This window comes from Entelurus aequoreus, linkage group LG11 (genome assembly GCF_033978785.1).
Source record: "Entelurus aequoreus isolate RoL-2023_Sb linkage group LG11, RoL_Eaeq_v1.1, whole genome shotgun sequence".
Taxonomy (NCBI): domain Eukaryota; kingdom Metazoa; phylum Chordata; class Actinopteri; order Syngnathiformes; family Syngnathidae; genus Entelurus; species Entelurus aequoreus.
This window is the reverse complement of record NC_084741.1, coordinates 20,588,490-20,603,489: the sequence shown is the minus strand read 5'-3', so window position 1 is coordinate 20,603,489 and position 15,000 is coordinate 20,588,490. Positions and strand designations below refer to the sequence as shown.

Genomic DNA, 15,000 nt, shown 5'->3' with positions numbered 1-15,000 from the left:
TCGATCGCTGGAACGCAGGTGAGCCCGGGTGTTGATGAGCAGATGAGGGCTGGCGTAGGTGGAGCGCTAATGTTTTTATCATAGCTCTGACGAGGTCCCGTAGCTAAGTTAGCTTCAATGGCGTTGTTAGCAACAGCATTGCTAGGCTTCGACAGGCGGCACAGCATTAACCGTGTAGTTAGCATCAAGGGTTGGAATTGGGGGTTAAATCACCAAAATGATTCCCGGGCGCGGCACCGCTGCTGCCCACTGCTCCCCTCACCTCCCAGGGGGTGATCAAGGGGATGGGTCAAATGCAGAGGACAAATTTCACCACACCTAATGTGTGTGTGACAATCATTGGTACTTTAACTTAACTTAACTTTAGTTACAGGTCCAGTGTTTGGTTCGGTGTCTCCTGATAGTAGTATTGTTGATCTTCTGTCTATCCTTCCAGTCAGGGGCTTATTTCTTTTGTTTCTATCTGCATTTAAGCACGATGCTAGCACGTTAGCTCCGTAGCTAAAGTGCTTCACCGATGTATTGTCGTGGAGATAAAAGTCACTGTGAATGTCCATTTCGCGTTCTAGACTCTCATTTTCAAGAGGATATAGTATCCGAGGTGGTTTAAAATACAAATCCGTGATCCACAATAGAAAAAGGAGAAAGTGTGGACTCCAATGAGCCAGCTTGTACCTAAGTTACGGTCAGAGCGAAAAAGATACATCCTGCACTGCACTCTAGTCCTTCACTCTCACGTTCCTCATCCACAAATCTTTCATCCTCGCTCAAATGAATGGGGTAATCGTCGCTTTCTCGGTCCGAATCGCTCTCGCTGCTGGTGTAAACAATGGGGAAATGTGAGGAGCCTTTCAACCTGTGACGTCACGCTACTTCCGGTACAGGCAAGGCTTTTTTTTTTATCAGCGACCAAAAGTTGCGAAATTTATCGTCGATGTTCTCTACTAAATCCTTTCAGCAAAAATATGGCAATATCGTGAAATGATCAAGTATGACACATAGAATGGATCTGCTATCCCCGTTTAAATACAAAAATGTCATTTCAGTAGGCCTTTAACTGACAACTGGCCAGCGGTCGGAAAAGCGCTGTGTCAAAATTCCGGAGAAGTAGTTGGTTGTGTTGGCTCCTACAAAAATAATGGCGCGAAAGCTTTGTTAATATGGAGCATTGTTGGCAGTTTGGGGGTGGAATAGGCTAAACCCCATTTGCTGCATTGTTAAACACCTGTTTTTGTGTGTTTAAAATGCACACAAAAAGAAAGAAATATGTGTGCCTGTCTCATATAAAGATTGTGAATGATGGTAAAAATACAAAAAAACAAAACAGTGCAGTTCCCCTTTAAATGAAAACAAGAAACATGTGATTTCATGCTTGTTCAAGATAATGCAAACATGTTTGCTACTAAGGCCCCGTCTACACTAAGCAGGGTAAATCTCACCTAACTTTATCCTTGTCCACACACACACAATGTCGTGTTTAAGACCCCCTCCCCCCCTCCGTCCGCCGGCGGAACGCGACCTAGTACGCATAGTCACTTCCGGTGTTGCTTTGTGTGCACGTTTTTAAATTAAATGTAACTTATCTGAACAATATCCAGTGTTGCAGTATTTCAATTAACTGGAATCCAGTGTGCTGTGGGGCCCTATTGTAGTGATCACACCTGAGCCATCACAAATTAATCAAGTCTTTATTAGACACGTAAACAATGTGATAAAGAACATTTGACAACAATCAAACTCGGGATCTAGATATCTGGTCAGGACACTCCTCACTCTTTTGCCTCCACCTTCATTGTCCATTCGTTTTTGGTGATTTCATATACTCTGGACCTAGACCAGTGGTTCTTAACCTTGTTGGAGGTACCGAACCCCACCAGTTTCATATGCGCATTCACCGAACCCTTCTTTAGTGAAAAATACATTTAGTTTTTTTTTCAAATTCAAGGCAAAGTTATATGTTTTTTTAATGGTGCACGAAATGAACCGTGCATGAACATCACCTTGTTCAAAGAACAAAACCAACACAGTGCATGAACTCACAACAAATTACACACCTGCAAATCAGTCTGACTTCTGCTGTTGCCTTTGAGAGACCAGTTCAGATATGCGTGCTTTCTTTCTTTCTTTCTTTAGTTTATTTCGAACATGAACACACTTACAGTATAATACATCACACAATTTCATATCATTTCATTTTACATCATGCCCGAAAAGGAGTAGGAAGAAGCAAAGCTTATTTAATCCTACCCCTTTCCCAGTTCAAAGCGTTTACTAATATATAGAATCATTTACTGACCTTTTTATATAATAACATAACATCTATGAATTAGTATACACAACAGTTTTGTAATATGTAATTAATTAATTCAGTCATTATTAACATACTGAGATGAAGAATATCTTTATTTTCAATAAGGTTGGAAGTATTTCTCATAATTCTTCTTCTTTGTACTTTGTAAGCAATATTATTTTGAACAACCCCTTAAACTGGATCATATCAGTACAATTTTTAACTTCTTTACTTAATCCATTCCATAATTTAATTCCACATACTGATATGCTAAAAGTTCTAAGTGTTGTACGTGCATATAAATGTTTTAAATTATTTTTTCCTCTAAGGTTATATTTCTCCTCTTTAGTTGAGAAGAATTGTTGTACATTCTTTGGTAGCAGGTTATAGTTTAATTTGTACATCCTTTTAGCTGTTTGCAATTTTACCAAATCACCGAACTTTGATATTTTTGACTCAATAAATAAAGGGTTTGTATGTTCTCTATATCCAACATTATGTATTATTCTAACTGATCTTTTTTGTAACACGGTTAGCGAATGTAGCACACATTTGTAGTTATTTCCCCATATTACTGCACAATAACTCAGATATGGTAACACTAGTGAGCAGTAGAGAATATGAAGTGATTTTTGGCCCAGGACGTATTTTGCTTTATTCATTATTGAAATGTTTTTTGCCACCTTATGTTGTATGTTTTGTATATGAGATTTCCAGTTCATTTGATCATCTATTAATACTCCCAAAAATCTGGTTTCTTTTACCCTTTCGATGTCTACTCCGTCTATTTGTATTCGTGTATGATGCTCTTTTCTACTATTACCAAATAGCATTATTTTAGTTTTACTGAGATTCAAAGATAGTCTGTTTTTGTCAAACCATCTTTTTAATTTGTTCATTTCTTCTGTTATTATTTGTATTATCTTCTGTGTGTTCTCTCCTGAACAGAAAGCAGTTGTGTCGTCTGCAAATAAAACTAACTTTAAGGTTTCACCTTGGCAAGTGCCACTCTCATGTCATTTTAAATGATACATGATAAATTAAAATTATTTATTTATTTTCACAGCAAAGTCTGTTCCTTTTCTTCGTTTTCCACCCAGACATACAATACTAGTACACAGCTCATGAAAAACAATATTTTTTGTTATTGTCATTGTAAGTGGGCCAAATCACTTATATTAGAAAATAATCTAATGGAAATGACAGCTGTCATTTGATTATAATAATAAAACATTTAATTTTTTATTCAGTCAGGTTTGGGACAGGTGTGCTCACATGTGCTCCACTGAATGCTCAAGGAGTTTTTGCGTTTGCTCATGCATATGGAAAATTAGAGGGAACATTGTTTGAGGGTATCCATAATACGCCGATAGGGAGAAGTTTTTATTTACACAATGAGTCGGGTGTGTCTTGACCTCCGCGGCGGAGGCTCCGCCAAACCCCTGAAGCTGACTCACCGAACCCCTAGGGTTCGATCGAACCCAGGTTAAGAACCACTGACCTAGACGTTGAGTCCGTGACATACATGGCGGACAATAACTGATACAGTCTGCTTTGCCAGTCCAAAAGCATTCACTGTTTTCCGTAGTCTTTCCTCGTCGACCAGGTAATACAAAGCACACACTACCTTTTTATTACCACATCCACGGGAGCCTGCATTCTTGTTGTCTCTCCTTCGACAAATGGACAAAGTTTTTCTGTAAGTAGAATCACAGCTGACCTGGATATTGGAAAGTTATCTTGCCGTCTGAGGATGTGTTGTATCCCAAATAGCTGCAATCGCTTTCTCTTAAGGTATTCATGTGTAATTTCCACAAGCATCTGTACATGTAGAAGAAGGAGAAACACGGGCATGTCTGGATGACTAGCCTCCATTATTCCTGTTACGAAACCGCTTGTAATGAAGCTGGCTGTGGCGCGTTCTTTCTGACGTCACTTCCTATGTGGGCCGCGGTCTTTCTGCCGTCACTTCCTCTCCGAACTCAGTTTGTAAACGATCGGTGAGTCCTTACAAAGCTAAGAGCCGGAGATTCAAGATATACACGGCGCACTTACCCGTGTAAAACATTACTCAAGGAGGTGGACCTTAAACAATGGTTTAGTGTGGCTGATACGGGGCTTAGGCTAAGGAGTTATCCGGCCTAATGTAGACAACGTTTTGTGACAATGTATTGTAAGATAAGAATATATTGTAAAAAGGTATCGTAAGGACGTATAACAAAATGGTATTGTACGAATGTAGAATAAGAATGTGTTGTAAAAACGTATCGTAAGAACATGTCGTAAGAACATGTCATAAGAACGTATCCCAATAAAATATCCACAAAATTTGTCGTGAGAAAGTATTGCAAGCATGTATCATAAGAATGTCTTAAGAACATATCATAAAAATATGTCGTTAGCACATATCGTAAGAATGTATGTATCATACAGAGATATTCAAAGAATGTGTTGTAAGAATGTGTCCTATAAAAAGATTAAACGAACGTATCGTAAGAAGGTAGCATAAGAACAGTCAAAAGAAGGTATCGTAAGAACGTGTCACAGGAACATGTCGTAAGGATGTATCATTAGAACTTGATGTAGCAATGTTTTGTGACAATGTATTGTATGATAAGAATATGTTGTAAGAAGGTATCGTAAGGATGTATAACAAAATGGTATCGTGCGAATGTAGAATAAGAATGTGTTGTAAAAACGTATCGTAAGAACATGTCATAAGAACGTATCCCAATAAAATATCCCAAAAATGTGTGGGAAGAAAGTATTGCAAGCATGTATCATAAGAATGTCTTATCATAAAAATATGTTGTTACACATATCGTAAGAATGTATGTATCGTACAGAGATATTCAAAGAATATGTTGTACGAAAGTGTTGTAAGAATGTGTCCTATAAAAAGATTAAAAGAACGTATCGTAAGAAGGTAGCATAAAAATGTAGCATAAGAACAGTCAAAAGAAGGTATTGTACGAAGGTGTCGCTAGAGCATGTCACAGGAACATGTCGTAAGGATGTATCATTAGAACTTAATGTAACAATGTTTTGTGACAATGTATTGTATTATAAGAATACATTGTAAGAAGGTATCGTAAGGACGTATAACAAAATGGTATCGTATGAATGTAGGATAAGAATGTGTTGTAAAAACGTATCGTAAGAACATGTCCTAAGAACGTATCCCAATAAAATATCCTAAGAATATGTCGGAAGAAGGTAAAGTATTGTAAGCATGTATCATAAGAATGTCTTAAGAACGTATCATAAAAATATGTAGTTAGCACATATCGTAATAATGTATGTATCGTACAGAGGTATTCAAAGAATATGTTGTAAGAAAGTGTCGTAAGAATGTGTCCTATAAAAAGACTAAAATAACGTATCATAAAAGGTAGCATAAGAATGTAGCATAAGAACGTACTGTAAGAACATGTCAAAAGAATGTATCGTAAGAATGTGTCACAGGAACATGTCTTAAGGATGTATCATTAGAACTTGATGTAACAATGTTTTTTGACAATGGTATTATAAGAATATTTTGTAAGAAGGTATCGTAAGGACGTATAGCAAAATTATATCGTATGAATGTAAAATAAGAATGTATTGTAAAAACATATCGTAAGAACGTATCCCAATAAAATATCCTAAAAATGTGTCGTAAGAAGTTAAGAAAGTATTGCAAGCATGTATTATAAGAATGTCTTAAGAGAGTATCATAAAAATATGTCGTTAGCATATATCGTAAGAATGTATGTATCGTACAGAGATATTCAAATAATATGTTGTAAGAAAGTGTCGTAAGAATGTGTCCTATAAAAAGATTAAAAGAACGTATCATAAGAAAGTAGCATAAGAACATATCGTAAGAACAGTCAAAAGAAGGTATAGTAAGAACGTGTCACAGTAACATGTCGTAAGGATGTATCATTAGAACTTGATGTAACAATGTTTTGTGACAATGTATTGTATGATAAGAATACATTGTCAGAAGGTATCGTAAGGACGTATAACAAAATGGTATCGTACGAATGTAGAATAAGAATGTGTTGTAAAAACGTATCATAAGAACATGTCATAAGAACGTATCCCAATAAAATATCCAAAACATTTATCGTAAGAAAGTATTGCAAGCATGTATCATAAGAATGTCTTATCATAAAAATATGTTGTTACACATATCGTAACAATGTATGTATCGTACAGAGATTTTCAAAGAATATGTTGTAAGAACGTGTCGTAAGAATGTGTCCTGTAAAAAGATTAAAAGAACGTATCGTAAGAAGGTAGCATAAGAATGTAGCACAAGAACAGTCAAAAGAAGGTATCGTAAGAACGTGTCACAGTAACATGTCGTAAGGATGTATCATTAGAACTCGAAGTAACAATGTTTTGTGACAATGTATTGTATGATAAGAATATTTGTAAGAAGGTATCGTAAGGACGTATAACAAAATGGTATCGTACGAATGTAGAATAAGAATGTGTTGTAAAGACGTATCGTAAGAACATGTGGTAAGAAAATGTCGTAAGAACATGTTGTATGAACGTATCCCAATAAAATATCCACAAAATGTGTCGTAAGAAAGTATTGCCAGCATGTATCATAAGAATGTCTTATCATAAAAATATGTCGTTACACATATCGTAAGAATGTATGTATCGTACAGAGATATTCAAAGAATATGTTGTAAGAAAGTGTCTTAAGAATGTGTCCTATAAAAAGATTAAAATAACGTATTATAAGCATGTATTATGAGAATGTATCAAAAAAACGTATCCTAAGAACTTGTCGTATGAAAGTGTCAAAGCAACATATCGTAAGAACGTGTGGTAAGAATGTGTCGCAAGAACATATCGTAAGAATGTGCTGGAGGAACGTATTTTAAGAACGTATCGTAGGAACGTACAAGAACATGTCGTATTAAATGTTTTTTACTCAGCTAACCTTGATGAAATAAAGCATAGCGGACGTCAACATTTAGGCTTAAAGCTAGAAGCAACATCACAATATGCTCAGTACTGCCCCTAGTGGCCTCGATGCAAATTGCATTGGATATGTAGTTTGTTTTGACTGAAATGAGGTGGAATTACATGGAATGATTCTTTTGGCCACTTGGGGGCAGCACAAAGAGCGACATTGACATGATTTCACTTTTCATTCCTCGGCCACCTGCTGATTCCCGTCTTGACTTGTCTTCCTCCTTGTTTGGGTCTGCAGCGACTCCGCAGGGAAATAAGCAGCTGTGCTCTTGATGCTAAGCAGCTAGAGAAAAGTTGAGCTTTTTTCCTTTTTTTTTTTCCTGGGGAAACGGCCGTCTAGGGCCAGTGAACATGATGGATGACGGCGCTGCGATGGAGTCAAACCAGTGACGTTACGGGCTGTGAAATCCAAACAGGGAGCTGAGTGCTTCTAGAATGATCCACATGGTCATTTAGACGCATTTGTAGACGATTAGCCGGCACCTGCTGAGTGGAGCGATCCTTCCAGCCTTGTCCTTGTGGACGTTATTGGCGGGGGATGGGCGCTGACCACCTTGACTAACAATTAACACCTGGGTGAGGTATTTGGCAGGAACGGGTGGCGTTGCTATTATGAACTCGCCGTAACGAAGCTGACGGAAATTTTAGGATTTGATGAACTGAACGTGAAGAAAAAAATATTTTTTCTTTGGGCACCTCACTATTTGATTATATTTACCATTCTAGGGCTACGGTTAGATTATAAATCCTTATTTATTATATTTTGTACAAAACCCAAAACCAGTGAAGTTGGCACGTTGTGTAATTCGTAAATAAAAACACATCGGGGCATTTTTACCACTGTATTACATGGCCTTTCCTTTTATCAACACTCAGTAAACGTTTGGGAACTGAGGAGAACAATTTTTGTAGCTTTTCAGGTGGAATTCTTTCCCATTCTTGCTTGATGTACATCTTAAGTTGTTCAACAGTCCGGGGGTCTCCGTTGTGGTATTTTAGGCTTCATAATGCACCACACATTTTCAATGGGAGACAGGTCTGGACTACAGGCAGGCCAGTCTAGTAATGTTGTAACAAATAATATTTCTATTAAATAGGCTTTACTTTGCATTTTAATTAACGTGGGATTATTTTTTGTATTTAGAAATAATACAAAAATGCTAATGCTAATGGACGGCGCCCTTAGCATTTGCCTATACGGCCTATGCCACGGGCCGGCCCTGTGATTGACTGATGTCAACACTGTATATCTATTTATATGGTGGGTATTAATGGAACCCGCTCGGTCCAGTCTACTTCTGATCTTGAACCCGGGTCCTCCGAATGAGATTTGAGAGCGCGACGCATCCAGCTCCTGTATAAAAGCCCCAGCTGTCAACTCGGCCTGCAGGGCGAGCTATTAAGGTGTCGGGGAGTAGGAGATTTTCTCAGCTGCACTGGCTGGCCTAGCGAGGAGATGTCCTGTGAAATATCACTGTAGGCAGGAACTTTAACAGCAACTTTCCCGTTTACTCGGGTAAATAAAATTCCTCCTGTGTTTCCACCAAAAACACCATTTGTGGCGGGTTTACCTGACACATGAAACGTGACGAATTTGGGGCGTGCAGTATCTGTTATGGTTTACAGAGGGGAGATGACGGCAAAGACACGAGGGGGCGGTCTAGCTCTATGTATTTTATTATATATATCACAACATATATAATAATGAAACAATAATAATAATAACTACGGAAATGGACTGTGAACTAATATCCAGAAGGGGTGTATGGTGGACGACTATGTGTATGAATAATTAGCTGTTGAGTCTTACCAAATGTTGAAACGAGGAGAAGGAACAAGGCAGGAAAGGCAGTCCATGGGGCAGGCAGAAGATCCAGGGTGAGAGAGAGGCGTCAGAGTCCGTGTCCAGGCGAGGGTCGAGGATCGAGGAAGGCAGTCCAAAACCCGGGGGAAACAACGGGAGATAACAAAGGTGGAGACTCGGGAAGGCACTGCGGTCATATGGTTTCATAAGGTTTCTCATAGTCATTCACATCGACGTCCCATTGGGGTTGTGAGTTATTCCTTGCCCTTATGTGGGCTCTGTACCGTGGATTTCGTTGTGGCTTGTGCAGCCCTTTGAGACACTTGTGATTTAGGGCTACATAAATAAACATTGATTGATTGATTGACGTCAGAACATGGAGGGAAAGAGCATAAGGCTTATGGTATACAGAGAGGTAAACTAAGTTCCCGCATGGATCCTTGGGTCCACTGGTCTTTTATCCAGCTCGCCCTCATCCGTCCCAGGTGTGCGGATTGCAGATTGTCTGCAGGCTTGTCGCTGCGTGGGCGTGCTGCGCTCAGCGTGAGCGTGCCCGGGCGAGCAGCCAGAGGAGGAACTGTGACACTCAGTTGCAGGAAGGAAGCGGGTTCGAGTCCGCGCCGTGACAGTATCCACTTAACCGGCAAATGGCAGTCAGGTGTGGAATAGGGTTGTACGGTATACCGGTATTAGTATAGTACCGCGATACTAATGAATCAGTTTCGGTACTATACCACCTCTAAAAAGTACTGATCCCACCGCCCCCCCGTCCCCCGTCGATGTCTAAAGTCCATCCGCAGTCTGCCGTGTTGTAGCTACTTCTAAATCACTAATCCTCGCCTCCATGGCGACAAATAAAGTAAGTTTATAAGTTATTATCATCCCTGCAGGACGAAGAATAGCTAAACATGCTTCACTACACACCGTAGCTCACCGGCGTCACAATGTAAACAAACGCCATTGGTGGATCTACACCTGACATCCACTGTAATGATACCAAGTACAGGGGCGTATCTAGTCGATACTACTATGATTACATCAATCTTTTTTAGCATCACAAAATCTTCTTTCGTTTTTTAAAGTTTATATTATGTTTATAAAGTGAGGAACTACGTCCCTGGACACATGAGAACTTTGAATATGACCAATGTATGATCCTGTAACTAAGAACCCCGTTTCCATATGAGTTGGGAAATTGTGTTAGATGTAAATATAAACGGAATACAATGATTTGCAAATCCTTTTCAACCCATATTCAAATGATTGCACTACAAAGACAAGATATGTTGATGTTCAAACTCATAAACTTTTTTTTTTTTTGCAATTAATAATTACTTAAAATTTCATGGCTGCAACACGTGCCAAAGTAGTTGGGAAAGGGCATGTTCACCACTGTGTTACATGGCCTTTCCTTTTAACAACACTCAGTAAACGTTTGGGAACTGAGGAGACACATTTTTGAAGCTTCTCAGGTGGAATTCTTTCCCATTCTTGCTTGATGTACAGCTTAAGTTGTTCAACAGTCCGGGGGTCTCCGTTGTGGTATTTTAGGCTTCATAATGCTCCACACATTTTCAATGGGAGACAGGTCTGGACTACAGGCAGGCCAGTTACTATGAAGCCACGTTGATGTAACACGTGGCTTGGCATTGTCTTGCTGAAATAAGCAGGGGCGTCCATGGTAACGTTGCTTGGATGGCAACATATGTTGCTCCAAAACCTGTATGTACCTTTCAGCATTAATGGCGCCTTCACAGATGTGTAAGTTACCCATTTCTTGGGCACTAATACACCCCCATACCATCACACATGCTGGCTTTTCAACTTTGCGCCTATAACAATCCGGATGGTTCTTTTCCTCTTTGGTCCGGAGGACACGACGTCCACAGTTTCCAAAAACAAATTTGAAATGTGGACTCGTCAGACCACAGAACACTTTTCCACTTTGTATCAGTTCATCTTAGATGAGCTCAGGCCCAGCGAAGCCGACGGCGTTTCTGGGTGTTGTTGATCAACGGTTTTCACCTTGCATAGGAGAGTTTTAACTTGCACTTACAGATGTAGCGACCAACTGTAGTTACTGACAGTGGGTTTCTGAAGTGTTCCTGAGCCCATGTGGTGATATCCTTTACACACTGATGTCGCTTGTTGATGCAGTACAGCCTGAGGGATCGAAGGTCACGGGCTTAGCTGCTTACGTGCAGTGATTTCTCCAGATTCTCTGAACCCTTTGATGATATTATAGACCGTAGATGGTGAAATCCCTAAATTCCTTGCAATAGCTGGTTGAGAAAGGTTTTTCTTAAACTGTTCAACAATTTGCTCACACATTTGTTGACAAAGTGGTGACCCTCGCCCCATCCTTGTTTGTGAATGACTGAGCATTTCATGGAATCTACTTTTGTACCCAATCTTGGCACCCATCTCTTCCCAATTTGCCTGTTCACCTGTGGGATGTTCCAAATAAGTGTTTGATGAGCATTCCTCAACTTTATCAGTATTTGTTGCCACCTTTCCCAACTTCTTTGTCACGTGTTGCTGGCATCAAATTCTAAAGTTAATGATTATTTGCAAAAAAAAAATGTTTATCAGTTTGAACATCAAATATGTTGTCTTTGTAGCATGTTCAACTGAATATGGGTTGAAAATGATTTGCAAATCATTGTATTCCGTTTATATTTACATCTAACTCAATTTCCCAACTCATATGGAAACGGGGTTTGTACTTGGTATTGGATCGACAACAGAAGAATAAGTGATTATTACATTTTAACAGAAGTGTAGATAGAACATGTTAAAGGGGAAAGTGAGCAGATATTAACAGTAAATGAACAAGTAGATTAATAATTCATTTTCTACCACTTGTCCCTCATAATGTTGACAAAATAATACAATGATAAATGACACAATATGTTACTGCATATGTCAGCAGTTAAATTAGGAGCCTTTGTTTGTTTACTTACTAATAAAAGACTAGTTGTCTTGTATGTTCACTATTTTATTTAATGACTTAACTGCAATAAGAAACATATGTTTAACGTACCCTAAGATTTTTTGTTAAAATAAAGCTAATAATGCAATTTTTTGTGGTTCCCATTATTTAGAAAAGTATCAAAGTATCGTAATACATTTTGGTAAATATTGGTATCGGGACAACACTAGTGTGGAATACCTTAAAATGTGTTTAGCAGCAGTTCCAACTTTGCCGTGTTACGCTTGGACACAATTAAGGTATGTAAATAAACATTTACAAAATCTTTCTGCGTAAATAACTCCTTCCAACAACGTATATACCTGCGACTTATAGTCCGGTGTGGCTAATATATGGAAACATATTTTTTTCTTCTAAAATTTAGTGGAGGGCAGCACGGTGTGAGAGGGATTAGTGCGTGTGCCTCACAATACGAAGGTCATGGGTTCGATCCCGGGCTTGGGATCTTTCTGCGTGGAGTTTGCATGTTCTCCCCGTGACTGCGTGGGTTCCCTCCGGGTACTCCGGCTTCCTCCCACCTCCAAAGACATGCACCTGGGGATAGGTTGATTGGCCCTAGTGTGTGAATGTTGTCTGTCTATCTGTGTTGGCCCTGTGATGAGGTGGCGACTTGTCCAGGGTGTACCCCATCTTCCGCCCCAAGTTATCTGAGATAGACTCCAGCCACCCCGAAAGGGACAAGCGGTAGAAAATAGATGGATGGATGGAATTTAGTGGATGCGGCTTATGTCCCGGTGTGCTTTATAGTTCGGAAAACACGTTAAATGCCACCAAAACGCATCGATTTAATTTGTTTAATCAGCCCCTTAACTTATCCAGTAGCTTTGAAATTATAAAAGGATGTTGCCGAATAGACGATGTGTCGAATATTTTTTATTTCTGACCCAGGACATGTTGGGGGGGACTGGCCTGGGAACACCTTGGGATCCCCCGGGAAGAACTGAACGAAGTTGCTGGGGAGAGGGAAATATCTGTTTGGTTATGTTCAGGTTTTTCTCTGTGTATTTTGGTTCCTTTTCCTGCACGTCTCCCTGAGCGCTTGTTTCCCTCACCTGTCCCTGATTGGCAGTCGGGCACACCTCGTGGCAATTGCCAATTAGGCCACTATTTATACCTGCCTCGCCCTCCAGTCAGGGCTGGAGTATTGTTAGCTGTTTCCTGGTTCCTGTTTGCTGTATCCTGTATGCTGTTAGCAGTTTGCGGTTTGTTGTCTCCTGGTTCCTCGTCTCTTGTATCCTGTTTGCTGGTTCCTGTTTGCTGTCCCGAGTTTGCCTGTTTCCTGGTTCCTAGTTCCTGATTCCGGTTTTCCTGCGTTTTCTTTTGGACATTAAAATCATGTTTTCCTACAACAAGCCTGCCATCTCTGCAACTTGGGGTTCGTCACCAACACTGTCAGAATAATTGTATCTAAGTTATCACAAAACTTTGTGTTACATTGAGTTCAGCTCGCCCTGCCAGAGGACAAAAGCTGTCTTTGATCCTACCAAGCAAAAGGCTTGTAAAACTCCACTGTGTAGGATGGGGAGCGACATGAGGGTGTCGGTTTCTTTGATTTATTGTAATCCACAGGAATATTTTTTCTTTACCCGAGATCTACAAAGTGGAGAGAAGGCAGGGCCTGACTTCCCTCCAGGCAAATTTTCTTTGAACTGTTTTACAAACTTTTCTTTGAACTGTTTGAGTTTAATGTCGGGCTCGGGATCTTTCTGTGTGGAGTTTGCATGTTCTCCCTGTGACTGCGTGGGTTCCCTCCGGGTACTCCGGCTTCCTCCCACCTCCAAAAACATGCACCTGGGGATAGGTTGATTGGCAACACTAAATTGGCCCTAGTGTGTGAATGTGAGTGTGGATGTTGTCTGACTATTTGTGTTGGCCCTGCGATGAGGTGGCGACTTGTCCAGGGTGTACCCGAATGCAGCTGAGATAGGCTCCTGCACCCCCCGTGACCCCAAAAGGGACAAGTGCTAGAAAATGGATGGATGGATGGATGTTTTGTAACCAAAGGCGATGGCTGTTTATGACCCCCCTCCCTTAGAAACAGCTGTTGCCATGTAATCAGGGAAAGTCCAAATAAAAGAGGAGGCGTACAATCTTTCGTCAGAGCGTGGGTACAGTGTCTATGCGTTTCTCCTCAATTGAGCTGAATTGAATTCTGTCTCTGTTTAATTCCTTGCTTCTTGTCTTGTTTAATAGATGTCATCAGTGTTTGAACCTGACAAACACCTACTGAAAATCTGGGCTTCTTTGCTTTGGTTGCTGCCATCCGCGACCTGACTTAAAAAAGGCGGGAAAAGATGGATGAATGGATGGATAGTGCTTCTAAAACGGTTGTTTTGTGTGCATTTTAATGATCAGAGTATATTTTGCATATCAATAAAGATTGCACGCCTTATTCTGCTGCACACGTTTAGCTATCATGTTTGCACGCGCTTTAGTACATGCAAAGCTTTAGTAGATCAGGCCCTAATTGAAATGTCCGCCTGTGATGTGCGAGCGCCTTGTGAGCGTGAGGAACGCGACCGGAGGAGATGACACGAAGAGGGAAACAAGTTTGGAGAGGAGAGGAAGGAGATGAAATGAGAAGGTGTACGAGGCGCAGCAACGAGAGTGCTTGGTTGACACATAAAACAAAGATGAGAAACCTCCCGGGAGAGGAGAGGCTGGAAAATGGAGATAGACACTTTGGAGAGCGAGGAGGGGGAGGAGGCTGAAGAGGAGGGGAGGGGACGAGCAAGGGAATGTAGGGGGGGAAAGAGAGAGAGAGATGCAAAAGGGAGGCAGAGAAACAGATCCTCTTGCAGACTGAAGATTGGCGGCGGAGGGAACACACACACACTCACACACACACACGCTTGAGGAGTGTATGAGCCATGCTGGAGACACACACTCACTGACAGGGAGTGAAGCAGAGGAACGATGGAGGGAAGCATTTTC

General features: G+C 40.4%; 1 protein-coding gene across 5 annotated transcripts in view; it reads left to right on the top strand.

Moving 5' to 3' along the window:
* Window positions 1-15,000, top strand: part of znf385d (zinc finger protein 385D) — a 528,085-nt gene that overhangs the window by 240,386 nt on the left and 272,699 nt on the right. Inside the window, exon 1 of one of the 5 annotated variants that reach the window (XM_062062666.1) lies at window positions 14,870-15,000. This exon is cut by the window's right edge and continues 4 nt beyond it. The exons of the other annotated variants lie outside the window; for them this stretch is intronic. Coding sequence (XP_061918650.1) covers window positions 14,983-15,000 — 18 coding nt within the window. The 5' untranslated portion in view covers window positions 14,870-14,982. Of the gene's footprint in view, window positions 1-14,869 lie in introns of those variants that run through there. 5 annotated transcript variants of the gene reach the window in all.